This window comes from Castanea sativa, chromosome 7 (genome assembly GCF_040712315.1).
Source record: "Castanea sativa cultivar Marrone di Chiusa Pesio chromosome 7, ASM4071231v1".
Lineage (NCBI taxonomy): Eukaryota > Viridiplantae > Streptophyta > Magnoliopsida > Fagales > Fagaceae > Castanea > Castanea sativa.
This window is the reverse complement of record NC_134019.1, coordinates 9,259,936-9,280,331: the sequence shown is the minus strand read 5'-3', so window position 1 is coordinate 9,280,331 and position 20,396 is coordinate 9,259,936. Positions and strand designations below refer to the sequence as shown.

General features: G+C 42.1%; 1 protein-coding gene across 1 annotated transcript; it reads right to left on the bottom strand.

Moving 5' to 3' along the window:
• Positions 1–440: 440 nt before the first annotated feature.
• On the bottom strand, positions 441–18,976 carry LOC142642243 (disease resistance-like protein DSC1). The gene is made up of 7 exons (XM_075816578.1): positions 18,337–18,976; positions 16,252–17,347; positions 6,125–6,409; positions 4,951–6,039; positions 3,947–4,886; positions 3,245–3,414; positions 441–990 (listed from the first exon to the last, which is right to left on the bottom strand). Exons 1-5 carry the CDS (start codon positions 18,813–18,815, stop codon positions 4,155–4,157), a joined length of 3,681 nt encoding a protein of 1,226 aa, XP_075672693.1. The 5' UTR covers positions 18,816–18,976; the 3' UTR covers positions 441–990; positions 3,245–3,414; positions 3,947–4,154.
• Between the last annotated feature and the right edge of the window lie 1,420 nt (positions 18,977–20,396).

The window sequence follows — 20,396 nt, the reverse complement described above, 5'->3', positions numbered from 1 at the left end:
ACATGCCTAATCATCGAAATTTATAGCCAGTCTATTTGTAGTCTTTTTTTCCTTTATACAATTAAATCACAAGAAAATGGGAACAGAAAGCTGTAAATCCAAAAAATTGTATATCCACCAACATAAAGAGAAGAATTCTTTTAACATAGGAAGCTAGGAACAGAACTTTACTTTGGGGTAACAACTTTAACCTCAAGTGTACTTCCATTAAGGGTATATTGAGCTGCAAGCACTTTCTGACAGCATGAATATCAGATCATTTAATTAGAAGATATATAAATGTCACATAGCCAAATCCATGAGAATGTCCTGTCGTGCAATCCTACAAGTCTACAACCATAGCAGAAAAAACACACCATCCAATGTACAGTTAATCTGCATTCTGCATTATATATAGTTGAAACACAATAAATCTACAACACATCATGCAAGATAGCATCAACATTAAAAGTGAGGTCAAGAATTGCTCATTAAACCAATGCATATAAATATTAGTTTTCTGCATAGCGAGTGAGGCACAAACAAGTAGTCATCAACCAAAGGTTCCCAACCGTATGGAAGAATTTATACAAAACCACGCAACTTTATGTTCTGGCAGGCTAGGAGGGAAATAGTAAAATACTAGTCACTATCAACACTGAATTTTTGAGATAGCTGGATAGCCAGAGAAGGGCCCATGCATTGATGGTTGAACCATTCTGGAATTTCACTTTTGAGGAAAACATGTATTTATACAGAGTGTTTGGATGATTTTAGTGGTCTAAAATGTTTTTCCACTACATCTTCACGAATGATGTCCCAATTGTCATAAAGCAAAGCCTTACAGTGGATTGAATTTGCCAAATCTGTTGTCCATCTTGTTTTTTTACAAGACAGGAATCCACGTTCCTGCACCATCCACCCTGGCTAGTCGCTGACTATTGAAACCTCCTATGGATCCAATGACTTTCTTTGTAGTGACACCAAAAGTACTACACCCATCATTCCTCCCTGGAGGCAACCAGTGGAAAAGTGATTACAGAAGTTAACACACAAAAAAGTGCTCCTAGAAATGGATTTCATCTAATGATAAACATCTTGTTTAGATCAATCTAAAATTCAAATATTGATTCATTCGGAAGCATTGTTTCTTGTTAAATTAAATCACTAGCAACAGGAGATCAAACAGTTCATGGCAGATGATGTAGAATAGTATTAAACTTCGGGAAATTTGATTGGAAAAAAAAAAAAAAAGTAAACAGAGCAAATACACAAGTTTCATTTTTAAAAAAATGAGGCAGTGCTAATGTGAGTCAAAGTTATCCACGAAAAAAAAAAGAAAGTTATCTCTCACCTAATCACAAAGAAAAATAAGAACAAAACAAGATTTTTTTATACCAGAAGACTAGAGGGAGGATGGCTTACAAGTAACTTAAGAAGAAAGAGCAAAGAAGCTATGAAGGTAGCTATGCAAGTAGTGGAGAGGTTTTTTTAAAACTTGTGGCTAAAATACACTGTAGTGAACACTTTTAATTCTTCAGGTTTCAAATGAGCAATATTAGTCCCTAAATATTAAAAAATGAGCACTATTGGCCCCTCTGTCCATCTCCATTAGTTTTCTTGCATGTGTCTAATAAAGCAATACAGTAGCATCTTTATAATAACATGGAAACTAATTCTTTTATTAAAAAAATAACACATATGCAACTAAGAGCAAACCCATTTCTATTTGGAACTTTTCCCAAAACTAAATGAAATCTTCTTCACCAAAAAGGATGTCTAGCGCTCAACCATATACCAATGACCAACACAGCAACACCTTTATTGAAAAAACAGAGTTGAAGAAGTCTTTCCTAAATATTTCTATTAGGCCACATTCATAGAATAGTTCATTTCAATTTTACAATCTTCAGATCTAGAGGCCTCTCTAGAAACTGAGTCTTATTGAGAAGTATAAAAAACAATTTCAAGGCATTTTCTTTGAATGTTAACCAGATCATCAGATCTGGCTTGGCGCCAACTCCAACTTAAATAGTTAAATGGCTGATTACAGAATCTACAATTACTTTAACATTACTGGCTGCATCATTTTGCCCCAACCAGTTGAGCAAGTCTGTCTTTATCTTCACTTTGGGTTTTGCATAATATTTGAAAAAATAATCATAAAAGGGTCTAGTGCTCCAAACCTTGAATCTTTTCTCCTATGGTATATGGTTGGGCATTTTGTTTTCTGTTCCAACAAAGAAGTTCTACTGCCCCAAATTAGTTACACCAAATGTTTGGCGAAGAGGTTTTCATTCTGTTTGGGGAAAGATCTTTATAGAAAAGGGTTCAGGCCTTAGATGCATGTGTCAATGTCATTTAAATATATATATATATACACACACACACGCACATATATACACCATGCCATTTAAAAATTTTCACCTTATTGTCCCTTTAGACATATAGGCAAGAAATTAATGGAAGTGGACGGAGGATCAATCAGGCTCATTTGTGAAACTTTAGGGACTAATAGCACTATTTGAAACTTTCAAATTAAAAGCGCTCACTAGTGACTTTAGGGACCAACAATATATTTCGGCCAAAGCTTTTTTTCCCTCGTCTTTAAGAATGGGATCAAGGACTGTCTCAACCTCTCAATGCAAAATTCCTCATTGGAGCCTCAAGTTCTACTAGGTCTTGCCTTATAATTACAGTTTTGCATTTTTCATTAGCTATTATCAATCATTAATGGACAAAAGACACCTCAATTATCAAATAAAGAGGCCACTAATGCCTTATCGTTTGCTTAAACTCTACATAACACCATGCTGATAGAAGAGTAAGCCCTTCCACACTATCAAGGTTGGCCAATTTCCTGCAACTGAATCCTCAATGCTAGAAAATTGACCCTCATGTATTTTCTGGTAGTCTAGGCTTATTTTGATTTTGTAAATATATTTCAAGGAGTAATGTGTTCATAGTATAATCATCATTCTATTTATTAAATGCCAAGCTCCCTTTCAAGGTGAACTAGAAGCACATAGAATCTGGAAGCCCCTTCTTAAAATCTAGAATCTTGGTGAGAAATTGCATACATAGGCACTAAAAACCAACAGCCCAACCCTCTTTTCACATGATACAGACCTACAACCTCAGCCAAGCCAAGAAGCACACCACTTCGTTATTGTGCAATGTTCCAAATGAAAAATTGACTCACTCTTAAATAAAACCCAAAACTGAAAATTAAATTACAAAACCAACATGATAAATAGTAGCTTACCAGCAGAAACAGAACCACTGTAGGGGCAAAAAAGAAGCATATGTTCTTCTGGGGCTTCCTTTTCAAGTGACCCAGCTTGTGTATAAGCAGTACAGCAATGTGGGTCGTCCCACAACCTTTTCCCAAATATACAATTATATTCTCTCCAAAGCTTTCTGGCTTAGCTCCAACTGGTACTTTCAGAAAACATATATACAAAACAATGTAACCCAAAATAAGCTCCTATTTTCTTGCGGAAAAAATTGCATTTTATGTGAAGGAAAGAAATTGCCAGCAAAGCCAAACACAACAGGCTTGCTTGAGCCGTGTTTATGTGTTCTAACAACAAAACCATAAGAAAAAACCCCAGCATTTTGTCACTCTTTCAGATTCTATTAAAAATATGGGATAAGAAAACAAAATTTATATGTTTCCAAGGGAACCCAGAAAGTTGAGAACTCAAGAACCAATTCTAGCTCCACTATTTCAGCTCATATTAGTCAAGCATTACAATTCCCCAAAACTAAATCATCAAATGAGATAGAATTCATAAGTTTTTTACCCTTTCTACATTAATTTTCCTCGAGTTTCCTTGCAGCCAAACAGAGACATAGTCACATACAAGAAACAAATGTGTGCCAAAAAAAAAAAAGACAGTTTCTGGGAAAAGGAAAAGTGGAAAACCCACATGAGAAAATAAGTAGATACTTGAAAATGACATACTTTCTGGAATCTTTCAGTTTTTGAGTTGCTGAACCCAGCTCCACTCCATCATCATCATCAGCATAAAGTCCAGACACCCAAAGACGGTGCAGTGGTGGTGGTGGTAGTAGTAGTAGCACCAAACCCCGTGCTACTGGCAGTAGGCCGATCATCTCTGCCACTGGCATTGCATGGCCTCTTTATCCGAGTCACCTTGTCATTGTGTGCATTAATTGAAATTCCCAAACCAATTTTCAATTAGATTGGGCCCATTTGGATGTTGCATCCACTTTTGGTGTGGTGCGTCTACGTCATTAGAGGTACTTTCTCCACTAGGTCCTGCCCCTTCCCCATCATAGTTGTCATGGCTTTCCTTAATTATGGCATCTCTGGCTGAATCGTCAAAATCATCCTCATAAGGAGTGATGCTGCAGCTTCTGCTAGACACAACAATAGTTTGTTTGAGATCTTCAACATCTTGCTTGAATACCATACGGGCCCCGCATTTTGTAACCTCCAATCCTGGACCCCAGGTTTTAAATTTAATCTCAATGTCACTGAATCCATTAGCAAAGCTTTTACTCAACACGTCTTTCCAGTCGTTTTTAAAGAATTGAGAGGGAAAATATTGCAGCCAAAGGTGATGCCGTTCAATCTTACCAAATTTTTCAGAAAAACCATGGGCCACTACGTCAATTTGACTTTTTTTGGATTCAATGGAACACGAAAGCTCATGTGTAAATCTATGAAGTCCCCAATCCTTAAAATCAAGTTGGTCTAATGGATTGTGTTGGCGGAATACAAAAACACAACACACAGCAATTCCCATCAACTTGTTACAATAACCTAAAGGCATTTGCAGACTCACTGAAGCCCCCACATTTCGGCGGCAAAACCAGTTCGGAATTTCACCTCCAGGAATGTCGATATAATGTGCCAATCTTTCTTGCCCACGGTAATGCTGAAATATGCAAATAATGAAGCTTAGAACTTCACAAGTGAGAGAGAGAGAGAGAGAGAGATACCTTTTCATTAATGAAATAACGTCTTAGAATTGTTAATAACATGTTACTGTAGCCTTGATTCTCAATCAATTTGACGCAATTGAGAAGCCGAAGTGCTGGCTGAAAATCATATTCTGATTCTGATGATAATGTTTCTAGCGAGATGCACTGTGTTGCATCGATATACTTAATGTTTAATGGAAGCTCAGGCAATGATCGAAGATTCGTGCAACAACTCAGAACAAGATCTTTTAGATTAGATAGTTGAATCATACTTTTAGGAAGCGAAACAAAATGATTTCCCTCTAGATTTAATTTCAATAAAGACGACAAGCAGTCAAAAGGATTGGGAATTTCTTGAAGATTGCAATAACTTAGATCTAGTTCAGTCAAAGACCATAACCCTGATAAAGAAAACTCTAACATGGCAACAGGATCTGGACTTCTTCTTTGTTGCATTGAAGGAAAACTGAAGAGTTTATTCGAAGGTTTAGGTGATAGCCCTTTACATCCACGAAGAGACAATACTCTGAGATTTTTAAGATGATTGATGGATGTAGGTAGGTATTTGATTGCAGTTCCACTCACATCTAACTCCTCCAAGCCTTCGAGATTCCCCAAATTCTCTGGAAGTGCATCAAGCTTTGAGCAGCCAGATAAAGTGAGAATTTTTAGAGACATTGAACTATAACAAGCATTCAGAAGACTTGAAAGGCTTTTACAGTCTCTTAGATCCAATTTAATAAGGCCAGTTAAAAGCTCCACTGATAATGGTAGATCTTTTATAGCGGTCTCATTTAAATAAAGTTCAGACAAACATGACATATTTCCCACAACCTCTGGAAACTTCTTCAGTTTTGAACATCCGGAAAGAATAAAAACTTCAAGAGATTCCAAGTTGATCTTGTGCGGAAGGCTTTCAAGGTCCTTGCAACCATTCAGATCTAATTGAACAAGCTGTTTGAGATTTTCAAGAGATGGATGAATCTTAGACAGTCCTGTACAACCTTGAAGAATCAATTGCTTAAGCTTTGGGACTCCACTTAGATTTGGGGTCTCAATCAAGTTTTGAGAGTTACGCAAGTCAATGAGTTTTAACTCATCTAGATTCTGTTATTAACCAATAAATAATTAGATAAACTCAAGCCTTAATGAAAATGAATAAAATACAAAATTGAATAAGTGAAAATCTAACCATAATTCCATCCCATAGTGGTTTGATGCCGCTGCAATGCATTTTCAATTCAACAAGCTTGTTTGGTTGGAAACTGGCTGGCATGGAACTTAAAGGATATCCATGCCATTCTATAATGCGTAACTCATTAGAAAGATAATCAAGGCCTTGTGGAAGTTTCACTTTACCCATATCACCCATTTTAAGCAATCTCATTTTTTTCATATTTGAGAAGACTCCAGCATCCAAAAGCTCCTCTTTTTGAATAGGTATGTTTAGGACTATGCCTTCAACTACCTCTGTTCCCTAATGATGAGGGTAAAACTAACATGACGGTCTTGCTGGTATGATTAAATTAAGGCGACGGGCAATATGGCTTAAAGAGGGCGGATCTGTGGTAGACGGACGGAAAGAATTTATGCATCGCTCTCCAGGCTACCTCAAACCACGCTATGAGATTAGGGCTGACATGGCCTTGAGTGTGATTCACGCAAACGTAAATACGAAGAATTCTTGCGCTACACATTAGCCTTAATCAAAGGAATTTTATAAGGAAAGAGTTTTGATCATGAAAGGAAAGAGCTTGGTAATCAAGGAAAAAAGCCCGACTCTACACCCCTATAAATACATCCAAAACCCCCTTGACTAAAGGTACGCACATTTGACTCAACTCTAATACTTTAGGGTTGAAAAGAAATTCTAACTTGACCTTCGGAGGGTTTTTGGCCGGCACCACACCGGTGCTCTCTTTTAGGTCTCTTTGTTTCTGTTTGCAGGTCTGGTTCCAGCTGGAGAGTGCTCGCAACTAACTGGTGACGTTTTCGACATCATCAGTTGGCGCCGTCTGTGGGAAATCGAGAGTGAAAGAAGAACTAATTCGGCCTTTACTCTATTCCAAAGACAAAAAGTTGCATGGTACATACCAGATCAATGGCGACAGTCAACAATCAAGGCGAAGAACCGCATGCTACAGCGCTAGAAAGGCAAGTTCAGACGCTCGCTGCTGCTGTTGAGCGCCTCACTAAGCAGAATAATGACTTGGAAGAGCAACTACGGCAGATGACTGCGCGCCAAAGTGCACCACGGGAGGACCAGGAAGTCGCGAGCCCGGAGGGGAGGGATGCCGTCAGGCCTGAAGGTAGCACCGCACTGACAAGACCGGAGCGGCAGGAGACAAACCCGCCATCTGCCTTGGACTCCATGCCACCTCATATCACCGCTGAGATGCAGAAGATGAGGGAACGCATGGATGCAATGATGAACGCCCTTAAAGGACGGGTATCTAGCAACCTGGACAACCTAGTCCACAGAACGGATTCGCCCTTCACGGCTTTGGTGAACTCGTGCCCCGTTCCTCCGAAATTTCGTATGCCCCATGTGGAAAACTACGACGGATCTAAAGACCCGGTGGATCACTTGGAGTCCTTCCGAACCCTGATGCATCTTCAGGGTGTACCGGATGAGATAATGTGCAGGGCTTTTCTCACCACTTTGAAAGGACCTGCAAGGGATTGGTACAGAAGACTGACGCCAAATTCCATCGGCACTTTTAAGGAGCTAGGCGCACAGTTCGTGTCACACTTTATTGGAAGCCATCGTCACAAGAAGTCTATTGCCTGTATACTGGGTATTAAGCAACGGGAAGACGAGACACTAAGGTCCTACATAGCCCGCTTCAATAAGGAGTCCCTCTTGATAGACGAAGCAGATGACAAGATATTGGTGGCAGCGTTCACGAACGGGTTACAAGAGGGTAAGTTCTTGTTCTCTCTATGTAAAAATGACCCAAAAACTATGTCCGATGTATACTACAGGGCGACAAAGTATATGAACGCAGAGGATGCCTTGCTGGCCAGGGACGACTATAAACCAAGGAAAAGGGAAAGACAGGAAGACACGAAACCAGATAATGGACGAAAAACGGCAAGAACCAGAGATCAACGAGAAGATCGGAGATCCAAACCACCTTCGGGGAGGTATACAAGTTTCACCCCCCTCACAGCCCCGATTGACTAGGTGTTAATGCAAATCAAAGATGAAGGAACCTTGACGTTCCCGGGCAAATTGAAGGGAGATCCGAACAAAAGGCCACAAGATAGATACTGTCGCTTCCATCGTGACCACGGCCATGATACGATGGACTGTTACGACCTGAAGCAACAGATCGAAGCTCTTATCAGGCAAGGAAGATTGCAGAGGTTCGTGAGGAAAGAAAGAACGGATCAACCCCAGGAGCAGGGTCAAAGACGGGAAAACGAACGTCCCAGACCACCAGTTGCGGACATACGGATGATAATAGGGGGCAGTACTCCAACGAGGTCATCTAAAAGGGCCAGAAAGACATATTTACGGGCAGTGCAAAGTGTCCAGTCGACGGGCTCTTCACTTGAAAGAATACGGCGAAACGGCTCCAGTATCGAGTTTTCTGAAGAAGAGGCTCGGCGCCTTCACCACCCTCATGACGACGCGCTTGTGGTTAGTATATAGGCCAGAGACTTCAACATCCACCGAGTTCTAGTGGACAACGGGAGCTCGGCGGACATCCTTTACTACCCCGCGTTCCAACAGATGGGGATTGCAAAAGAGCGACTGGTCCCGGCATGCACACCCCTCGTCGGCTTCGGGGGAACCCGGGTCCATCCTTTAGGATCCGTCACATTGGCGGTGACGGTAGGAGACTACCCGCAGCAAATAACCAAGGATGTTTCCTTCCTAGTGGTTGATTGCTCCTCAGCGTATAATGCCATACTCGGACGACCCACTCTCAACGCATGGAAGGCCGTCACTTCTACCTACCATCTGATGATCAAGTTCCCCACCGAACATGGAGTTGGACAACTGCGCGGAGATCAGGTGGCCGCACGGGAATGTTACGTGGCTATGATGGAGATGGATGACCATGTACAAGCAATGAACATCGAAGAACAGAGAACAGCGGCAGAACCCGTGGAGAGATTGGAAGAGGTGCAACTGGACGATTCAAGGATCGACCGGACCACCAGGATAGGAACCTCGGTCGACCAAACGGTTCGACATGCGCTTCTACTGTTCCTTAAAGAGAACCAAGACGTATTCGCATGGAGCCATGATGACATGTCAGGGATAGATCCGGCAGTCATTGTCCACAAATTGAACGTGTCGCCTTCGTTCTCTCCAGTTCGACAAAAGAAGCGCGTATTTGCCCCCGAACGGGATCGTGCCGCAGCAGAGGAAGTGCAGAAGCTACGGGAAGCAAACTTCATACGGGAAGTATACTACCCAGACTGGCTGGCAAACGTGGTGATGGTCAAAAAGTCAAATGGGAAGTGGAGAATGTGCGTCGATTTCACGGATCTGAATAGAGCGTGCCCTAAAGACAGTTACCCGCTCCCACGCATTGACGCCTTAGTGGACTCCACCGCTAGACATGAGTTGTTGAGTTTCATGGACGCCTTCTCAGGGTACAATCAGATCAAGTTGGAGGAAACGGATCAAGAGAAAACATCGTTTGTGACAAGCCAAGGGCTTTTCTGCTACAAAGTGATGCCGTTCGGACTGAAGAATGCAGGAGCCACGTACCAGCGATTGATGAACAAAATGTTCGCGCACCAGATTGGCCGGAACGTCCAGGTCTACGTGGATGACATGCTGGTGAAGAGCGTAAAGGTGTCGGATCATCTGAGGGACCTACAGGAGACCTTCAACACTCTTCGAACGTATAAAATGAAACTGAACCCAAGCAAATGCGCATTCGGAGTGACCGCTGGAAAGTTCCTAGGATTCATGGTGTCCCAGCGGGGCATTGAGGTCAACCCCGAGAAAGTGAAAGCAATTATGGGGCTATCTCCTCCAAGGACGGTGAAGGAAGTGCAAAGTTTGACAGGGAAGATAGCAGCTCTAAACAGGTTTGTATCAAGAGCAACGGACAAATGTCTGCCTTTCTTCAAAACACTAAGAAGATCTTTCGAATGGACGGACGAATGCCAAAAGGCATTTGAGGAGTTAAAAGCATATCTCTCCGCCCCGCCGCTGCTTAGTCCGTCCACACCAGGGGAGGAATTGTTCCTATACCTTGCCGTCTCGTCAGCGGCCGTAAGTGCAGCTCTCATCAGGGAGGAAGGGAAGATGCAGAAGCCCGTGTACTTTGTAAGCCGAGCGCTAAGGGGTGCAGAGGAGAGGTATCCACGGATGGAGAAACTTGCCTTCGCTCTTATAACCGCGGCACAAAAACTGAAGCCTTATTTTCAAGCACATCCCATAATAGTCCTAACGAACCAGCCCCTGCGAAGGGCAATGAATAATCCTGAAACTTCCGGACGGATGGCTTTATAGGCGATTGAGTTGAGTGAGTACGATATCCGATACCAGCCACGAACAGCAATGAAAGGGCAAATATTGGCAGACTTCATCGCAGAATTCACTACAACTGAGGAGCGGGGGGCAGAAGAGACGCCCACATGGAGAATTCACATAGACGGGTCCTCCAATAAGCATGCGGGAGGAGTCGGAGTCGTACTCCACACCCCGGAAGGAGATAAGATTGAATGCATGATCCGTCTAGAGTTCCCCACTACGAACAACGAAGCAGAGTATGAGGCCTTGGTAGCAGGATTGGAACTTGCGATAGCAGCTGGGGCAGGGAAGGCAGTGGTCTACTCCGACTCTCAAGTCGTAGCCAGCCAAGTTAATGGGAGCTATGATTGCAGGAATGAACGAATGAGAAGGTACCTCAGAGAAGTGAAGGAACTAGCGAGTAACCTCCAATTCACGATAGCTCAGGTCCCAAGAGAAGAGAATCAAAAGGCGGACCGACTCGCCAAGGCTGCTTCGGCCGAACCCATGATCGCTCCAGAACAGGTATTGTCCTTCGTCTAACATTCATCGCTACTAGATAACGTTCGTGTACAGGAATTAAGCACTAAGGACGATTGGACGGCTCCGATCGTGGCGTACCTCAAGGACGGGAAGCTGCCAGACAGCAAGGAAGACGCAAGAAAATTGAAGGTTAAGGCTGCCCGATTCGTACTGATTAAAGGCATCCTCTACAAAAGAGGATTCTCCCGACCGTATCTAAGGTGCCTCGGCCATGACGAAGCCGACTACGTGATGAGGGAAGTTCACGAAGGAATTTGTGGAAACCACGCGGGATCAAGGTCTCTGGTGCACAAGCTACTCCGAGCGGGGTACTACTGGCCGACCATGCAGAAGGATGCCCATACGTACGTCAGAGCCTGCGACAAGTGTCAATGGTTTGGCAATCTCATTAGACAGCCAACGGAGGAGCTCACACCCATGACGGCCCCATGGCCGTTTGCACAATGGGGGTTAGATATCATGGGCCCATTTCCAATAGCAGCAAGACAACTGAAGTTCTTGGTTGTTGGCATCGACTACTTCACCAAGTGGGTGGAAGCCGAAGCCCTTGCAACTATCACGGAGAAAAATATTCGCAACTTTGTGTGGAGAAGTATTATTTGCCGATATGGGATCCCGAGAGTGCTCGTTTCAGACAATGGGAAGCAATTCGACAACGATGCATTCCGAGATTTTTGCTCTCAACTGGGAATCAAGAATCACTACTCGTCACCCGCACACCCACAGGCCAACGGACAAGTTGAAGTCACGAACCGGTCCTTGTTAAAGATTATCAAGACCCGGCTCGAGGGGGCAAAGGGCATATGGCCGGACGAACTACCAAGTGTCCTATGGGCATACAGAACAACGGCAAGAACGCCAACGGGAGAGACACCTTTTCGATTGGCGTTTGGTGCTGAGGCCCTCATACCGGCAGAAGTGGGGTTGACGAGCTACCGCGTGGAAAGCTATGACGAGAGCAAAAATGTTGAAGCATTACGTCTAGAGCTTGACCTTGTCGATGAAGTTAGGGCAGCAGCAGCCCAGAGACTAGCACGGTACCAAGACATGATGGCGAAACACTACAACTCCAAGGTCCGGCACCGAGACTTCAAGGTTGGAGATCTGGTGTTACGAAGAGTGCTTGGCGCTACGAAGGATGTATCCTTAGGAAAGCTGGGTCCTAACTGGGAAGGCCCATACAGAATCATCTCATGGCACAGGAAACGAACGTACTACCTGGAGACGCTAGACGGAAGGAAGTTGGGCCATCCCTGGAACACGGAGCACCTGAAGAAGTACTACCCTTAGTGCAGCAATCAGAAGACAATACCTACTGCCTAATTTTTTGTTTAATTTTTAGACAGTCATAGCTTCTACTTTTCAACTCATGTTTTCTTTTCCATTGACAATCTGGTTTGTTGAACTTGTGGGAGGAATTTTTATTTAGAAAATACGGAATGTATACTGTTGAAAAACCTACGTGTCCACAAAGTGGACGGATCATCCAAAGGATGAAAAACCTACAAGTCCATAAAGTGGACGGATCATCCAAATGATGAAAAACCTACGTGTCCATAAAGTGGACGGATCATCCAAAGGATGAAAAACCTACAAGTCCATAAAGTGGACGGATCATCCAAAGGATGAAAAACCTACGTGTCCGTAAAGTGGACGGATCATCCAAAGGATGAAAAACCTACGTGTCCATAAAGTGGACGGATCATCCAAAGGATGAAAAACCTACAAGTCCATAAAGTGGACGGATCATCCAAAGGATAAAAAACCTACAAGTCCATAAAGTGGACGGATCATCCAAAGGATGAAAAACCTTCAAGTCCATAACCTACGGGTCCACAGAGTGGACGGATAATTGAAAAACATTATATGGACGGATACAATAAAGGGTTAAATAAATAAGCAAAAGCGAAATTCAAAGTGAACGGATAGTCCAAGGAATACTAAAGATTTCGTGCAAAGTATAAAACGACGGGCCAAAATACAGTGTAGTTCAATAACAAAAAGTCGAACAAATACAGAAGTAAAACTGTTCCCTATCACTACAAATTTCATTAATCTATGACGGGTTCCTCAGGGCCTTCAGGTAGCGGCTGGAAAGAGTCAGTGACGGTCGCCTCTTCTGTAGCTTTAGCGACCCCGTCATCACCTGGAACCTCACCGAAGAGTTCCTCTGTCCCTTCAGAGTCGACAGGGTGAGCAGGGGTTCGGGCTTCAGCATCAATGGTTATGTGAGCCAAGTCCAAGTCAGGGAATGACGCCTTCACCTGACGGATGCAGTCATCGAACCCGTCGCTAAAGGAGGAACCCAGCTCCGTCAGAAGGGCGTTGGAATCTCGGTACTCTCTGACGGCATCAATTTTCGCTTGAACAATATTATCGTCATGGGATTTCACCGTCTTCCGGAGCAGCTCCACCTCCTTCTCTAAGTTTTCGCGAGCCTGCTCGGAGAGCGCCAGCTTCTTCTCATGACGGACCCTCCACAGTTTCAATTCGTCCAGCTCTTCCGCCGTCGCCTTTGCCTTAGCGCGTACCCTTTTAAGGGCCCTTTCCTGGGTTAGGCAACGGTCTGACAGGCCCTTGGCCATTAATACCCCCTGCAACAGTTCGGATAAAAATAGATTCAGGACGGATAAGAACAAAACTAAGTAAAATGACGAATGGGCCTGTGACGGAGCTAACATGGGCTAAGCTGTATAGACATGTCTCCCCCATGGTCTCGGTGGCATGGTTCCCCAGGTCTTCATAATCTTCATCGGTTATGATTGAACCAATACGACGGAGAGCGTATTGGGGGTCTTCACGAAGCAGGACGGGGGGTTTCTTCTGCACGGGGTCCGGGTCGGTCACCAAACCCTTACCCTTGCCAATTCCTAGCTTGGGCGCTGATTTTGCCATGCCGGCAGGTAGACCCGTCACAAGTTTTTGCTTTTTGGAGTGACGGTCCAACCTCTCAGAAGACGGCCTTTTAGGGGCCGTCTGTGACGGATCCACCCTTGAAGCATCGCCCCCCTGCTTCTTTTTTGCTGCTTGTTGTTTGATAATAGCCCGTCTCCTGGCGTCATCCATTTCTGCAAAAGAAGACGGTCAACAAAGGAAAAACATAAAGCCAGATTATTGACGGAAAGATTCCAGAACTTACGTTTGCGAACACCTGTGTCGTATCTTCTGGCGATGGGTGTAGGTTCAGGACCGTCACAATACCAATGTAACGTGTCCAATGTGACGAGCTTCGACCAGGTCCGCTCAGACAACTTTGTCTTTTGGAAGATTCTCTCCAGAAAACCAAACTGTTCGGTTGAGATAGGTGGACGGTCCCTCGCTGTAGTAAAAAGAAAAAAAGAAAAAAGAAAAAAAAGGGGTTAAGAGAAAATCCATGAAAATAAAAATTAGTGACGATTAATGAGTAGACGGACTCGTACCAGACGGGGGCATTATACCCCACGTTTTATCAACCGGCATGTAGTCGTCGTCGCCTGGACGACACATCCAGTTATCTTCGCGAAGGAAGAAATAACGACCCTTCCAGTTACGATTAGAATCTGGGGTCTCGGATACAAGCCTAAGTACCGGACTCCTCGGCACAAAGCTGTACATTCCCCTTGACTTGGTAATTTCCGACGGACGGTAACAATGAAAAAATTCTTCCACTGTTAACCGTCTAGCTCCGTCAGACATAACGCCGTACAATACCTCGACGCTTAGGAAAACCCTCCATGCGTTCGGAGATATTTGGGTGACGGCCAGACCCAGGTACTGGAGGAGACGACGGTGCAATGCACTTAAGGGAAATCGAAGACCCGCCTTTAGCATCTGCTCGTAGACACCGACGTCTTCAAGACCGTAGTAATAGCATTTTTCTGATTTGAATGGTAGACGGATGGATATGGTGTCGGGTATTTGGTATTTTTGCCTCAGCGTGTTGAAGTGCGCTGGTTTGATGGTTGACACAAAGTCATTCACCGTCCACAAAGGGAGCAGGACGAACTCCCTGAAGCCGTCAGGACCAATGACGGATTGGACCGGGGGGTCGACACCGTCCAGGCTGTTAGTCGAGTCATACTCTGACCCGTCCATATCTTGCCCTTCATCTTCCCCATGGGAAGGAGAGCTAGACGACGGTTCCCTCTCCCCGCTGGAGGTGTCTTGGTCTGCTTGACCTGACGGGAACACCTCTTCATAACCCGCTCCTTCGCAGGCACAAGATTGACTACTTGACGCCTCACTAGACATCTGACACCTACATATGACGGGCAAAGGAAGCCTAAGGCTCTAGATTTATACCGACGACGGGACCAACAAGGTTAATAAAGAATGAAACGTTGTATAAGGATAGCTTACAAGCAGACGGCGAGACGCTCACGACGGAGAAAGTTATCACCACGTTGTTTTCCGGCTTCCAAAGGAGACGGTTGCTCTCTGAAAAGGGATGACGATTGCGCTCTGATCAGAAAATTCTCTAAAAAGTGTAAAAATGAATACGGTGGGTGATATATATATAGGGGGAACGGCGCGGTAAACGAAGCGACGCCTCGATTCGAGCAAACGACCATTGAAATCTCCCCACGTGTCCCTGAGCATTTATGACAGCTTCCAGCCTGTCCGTCAGAAACTATAACTGTCATTCCGTGAAACCGCTTCGTAGAAATGACGGTATCACGGAATGAGGGGGCATCTGATGAGGGTAAAACTAACATGACGGTCTTGCTGGTATGATTAAATTAAGGCGACGGGCAATATGGCTTAAAGAGGACGGATCTGTGGTAGACGGACGGAAAGAATTTATGCATCGCTCTCCAGGCTACCTCAAACCACGCTATGAGATTAGGGCTGACATGGCCTTGAGTGTGATTCACGCAAACGTAAATACGAAGAATTCTTGCGCTACACATTAGCCTTAATCAAAGGAATTTTATAAGGAAAGAGTTTTGATCATGAAAGGAAAGAGCTTGGTAATCAAGGAAAAAAGCCCGACTCTACACCCCTATAAATACATCCAAAACCCCCTTGACTAAAGGTACGCACATTTGACTCAACTCTAATACTTTAGGGTTGAAAAGAAATTCTAACTTGACCTTCGGAGGGTTTTTGGCCGGCACCACACCGGTGCTCTCTTTTAGGTCTCTTTGTTTCTGTTTGCAGGTCTGGTTCCAGCTGGAGAGTGCTCGCAACTAACTGGTGACGTTTTCGACATCATCACCTAATAACCAAGACAAATGAAATTAGAATAATTGTTAATCCTTAAAAGAATCTAAAAGAATATATTTCTAAGTTTAGGTTTAGACTAGTCAACTTACAGTATTATTCTTTAGGACATGAAGGATATCCTCACAAAGCCATAACCTAGTACGTCCACCAGCCTCTTTTCGAGATCCACGACGAACTATTTCCTGACCCATTTCTTGTAGCAAATCATGCATCCACAAAGTTCCATTTTCATTAATTGTTATGAGAGATTTATCCACAAAAACACCAATATTGTAGTCTGGATAGTAACCAAAACTTTGTAATATATCTCTTATGCAACCTTTGTTCTCTCCTTTGAAAAAACATGCAATATCTAAAAATAATTCTTTTTTGGTATCCATTAACCCATCAAAACTTATTTGAAGAATATCCAAAATTTCTTTATTAGGTTCTGCCTTTAGTTTATCAATGACACATTTCCATTCATCTGTGCTTTTGTTAAACAACAAAGAACCTAAAACTTTAAGAGCTAAAGGAAGGCCATTAGTGTGATTCACAAAACACATAGAAAAATCCTCATAATTTTCTTTAGGATGGGGTTTCTTGAAAGCTCTCAAACTAAAGAGTTGCAAAGCTTCATCTTTATCCAACCCCTTTGCTTCATATATGTCATGCACACCGCATCTTCTCAACAAATGGCTATCTCTGCTTGTTACAATGATTCTACTCCCTGGACCAAACCAATCATGGTTCCCCGCTAATGCTTCTAATTGTTTTTCTCCATCAACATCATCAAGAACAATGAGAACCTTCTTACCACGTAGTCTATTCCCTATGATATTGATCCCTTGACAAACATTCCATATCTTTATTTCACTTCCCATAAGAATGTTAGAAAGAAGTTGTTCTTGTAAAGAAACTAGATGTTGATTTTTAGTTTGTTCTCTTACATCAGCAATATAGCTGCTAGCTTCAAACCTACCTGAAATTCTTTCATAAATTTCTAGTGCAATAGTCGTTTTGCCGATTCCACCCATCCCGCAAATTCCTACAAAGCGAACACCACCCGAATTTTCATCTATATATAAATCCAACATTTCCTTCACACGGGATTCTATTCCAACAAGCCCCTTGGGTATATTACTTGAGAATTGAAGATCTGAAAATATCTTTCCACAGATTTTTCGGATAATTTCTGATTCTAGGCTGCAAAGAAGATAGCATAACAATAAATTTGATGACTGTAGAGTATAGCATAAATACATCAAACGAAACATTCAAAACACAATCTTAGATTCGTTCAATAGCAAAAGGGGAATTCGAAAAGTATATAATATAGCATCGTAATTGAGGTTTGATTTGATTGGCGTCATACAGTCTAAGTGAGAACCGCATGTTTCCCTCTAACTTAAACATTTTAATGAGTTGAGACTTGAGAGTGTGCTTAATTTTAATAAGGATTTGTTGTATGATTCTTGGATTTAATTTTCATACCCCTTTTTTCTTTCTCTTTAATCTTCACAATAAGAAAAAAAGAATAAATGTAGTAATTGAATTGTTTATGATATATTTATGCTTATTGCCTGTTTACTTGTCCAGAATATTCTAACTGTCCATCAAAGAAATTCTACAAGAATGTAAATTAGCGAGACAATGATTGAGGCTAAAAGATTCCTTGACTCGGCAATTCACTTATAGAATGCAGATTACCAAGTTGTATGTTCTGTTGGGTAGGCAGAGAGGCCAAAAGATCAGCAGCAAATGCTCTATCTCGCTGGTCTCTGCTTAATTTTGCATTTTTTTTTTCTTGCCATTTCTCAAGACTTGGCTTCTGTACTGGATGTTTACAGGTCTTGAAGTTTGTTTATCAATAAAAGTTTATGTGATTATCAAAAGATAGTGTCTATATTGATTAATTCAGTAACAGACAGACTACCATGCCTCAAAAAAAGTTCTTCAACCAAAGTCCAACTTGAGCAGTTGAGCGTATAATTTCCTAACTCATAATATACATAAAAGTGACCCAATTTAAAATTTTCTCTGGTTCTATTGGACTAAAAAAGAGTAAATAAAATTTGTCAAGTTAATCCACGGGAAAGCCGGAGTAATTTTAGAGAGTAGAAATTATGATATTGATATAATAATATGAACAAAAGTAGTCTGCAAAAGACAAATGTAAAGTGTTAGTGTGTTACCTATCTGGTTTTACATGCCATCCAGCTAAATAGCTGATAACTTTCAAAGCAGCTTTCCATGCTTGCACGTCATCTATGTTAACAATAGTACCCATCTGGTTCCGTACATCAAAATTAAACCTATGGTTCCGTACATCAGACGGATCCACACGGTAAAAGACCGGCAAAAGTGTCAACTTCTTCTCTTTCAGGCGTTCAACAATCTTTGCTAGTTCAGTCAAGCACCACCTTGAAGAAGCGTAGTTTTTTGAGAGAATGACAATTGCAAATTTGGACTCTTCTATTGCTTTAAAGAGCTCTTGAGAAATATACTTTCCCCGCTCAAGTTTCTCATCGTCTCTGAAGGTAATAATACCTCTTTGTTTCAAAGCAACGTAGAGATGGTCTGTAAAAATCTTGCGGGTGTCAACACCGGAAAAACTAAGGAACACGTCGTATTTCGGAAAATAAGAGGAAGAGGAAGCTGTTTGAGTGGCCATAGAAGAAGATAAAAGCAATTGGATCAATGACCAAAAGTTTCAGTCCCTTTGCCCGTAAAAAAAACCACCAAATTAAAAAGATTGATATTGAATTGGGTTTGCAAAGAAAGGGAGGAAGAGCAAAGATCCAGGTGAGAGCATTTGCAGGAGAGACTAGAGAGAAGGAAAAAGTGAAACAACAAAAATAAAGGAGATTTCGGAGTTGGTGCGCTTTTTTTTCTCTTTCTTTTTCTTTTTCTAAAACCATTCACGTGCTTAAAAGTTTAGTCATTTATATAAAAATTTAATTTTGGAAACTTTTTTAAATTTAAAATTTTAACCTTGTACTTATATCATTATGTAGCGTTTTTATTTGAATCTTCCGTCCATGATCGATTTTTATTTTTATTTTTTCCGGAAAGTCCATAAGTATTAAAAATAAAATAAAAAAGATCCTAATCCAAAAAAACAAAAAACAAAACCCTCTATACGATGTTGTAAATACACAATTGTACCCGGACCCAGAAACGAATGTTGGGCTCAAACCCAACGAGCTTTATATAATAAGATTTGTAGAGTGTGGGCTTGAAATTTAAGTTCGAGATGTTGGAAGTTCGATTAACAGGTTGAAATGTTACAATCTGCGCAAATGATGAATGAATATAACAAATAGGTCTCCCGGACGTAAGCCAAGGATGATTTATATAAATACTCTCTTTCTAGGCCAAAGTTTACAACTCTTAGCTCCTACTTTTGTTTAGCAGAAAGGTCCAGATCCCCTTCTCTTTCCTCTCTTGCCTCCTTATATACTTCTTCTTCACTGGTTCCTCCACGTGTCATACAAATATTCCCCTTAGATACTTGTCTCATCCGTCACCTTCTTGAAGTCTTCAGACAATAGCAGGGAGGCTGGATCCTACTATTCAGAGGTTACTTCCCCATCAATGAGGCCAGGGAGATAGGTGCAGGGTCTTTAATGTGGAGGTTGCAGTCTTTTCCTTAGATATTTCTCTCACATCTTTACTTCTAGAGGGTGCTTGGTTCACCCTCTTACCTATTAGTTTTCTCCAGAATTCTGCCTTTAACCTTCTTGGCAAGTCTTAGGGTCATCGTCGGGCCTATCCGAGGAGACATTCATCCTCGGACAACTCCTCGGACCTCTGCAGCGTAGACCAACTCGTGGGCTTAGAGGCCCCCTGACAAAAACCAAACTGGTACCAACCGATCAGGCCCAAAGCCCAATTATTTATTCACTAGTTTTTACCCCCCACAGATGTAATTTTAACATTCTAAATTTAATGGTTTTGAAAATATTTATTAAAAAATATAATACTACTAACAATATTTTCAAAACAATTTCATATACAAGTTATTGGTAGGTAAAAAATAATAATGTTAAGAGTGAGACCGGATTAGTAGCAATTTATCACATACAATTTATTATGAAACTATAATAAAAATATTGTGAACGTAATATTATTTGTGAATAATTATTTAATCTAGCCCTATGATACTAAAATAGTAGCAATTTGGAAAGCATGTCATTGCTTGGAAATTTCTAAATCGTTGGATGCAGCTTTATTTTTCCTTTCCCAAGAGAAA

Bases quoted from the DNA above. Each gene is read 5' to 3' on its own strand.
- LOC142642243 (XM_075816578.1), bottom strand. From the start codon at position 18,815: ATGGCCACTCAAACAGCTTCCTCTTCCTCTTATTTTCCGAAATACGAC. The intron at 6,410-16,251 runs GTAAGTTGACTA...CCTCATCATTAG, and splicing joins ATGTCCTAAAGAATAATACT to GGAACAGAGGTAGTTGAAGG. The intron at 6,040-6,124 runs GTTAGATTTTCA...GGTTAATAACAG, and splicing joins CACTATGGGATGGAATTATG to AATCTAGATGAGTTAAAACT.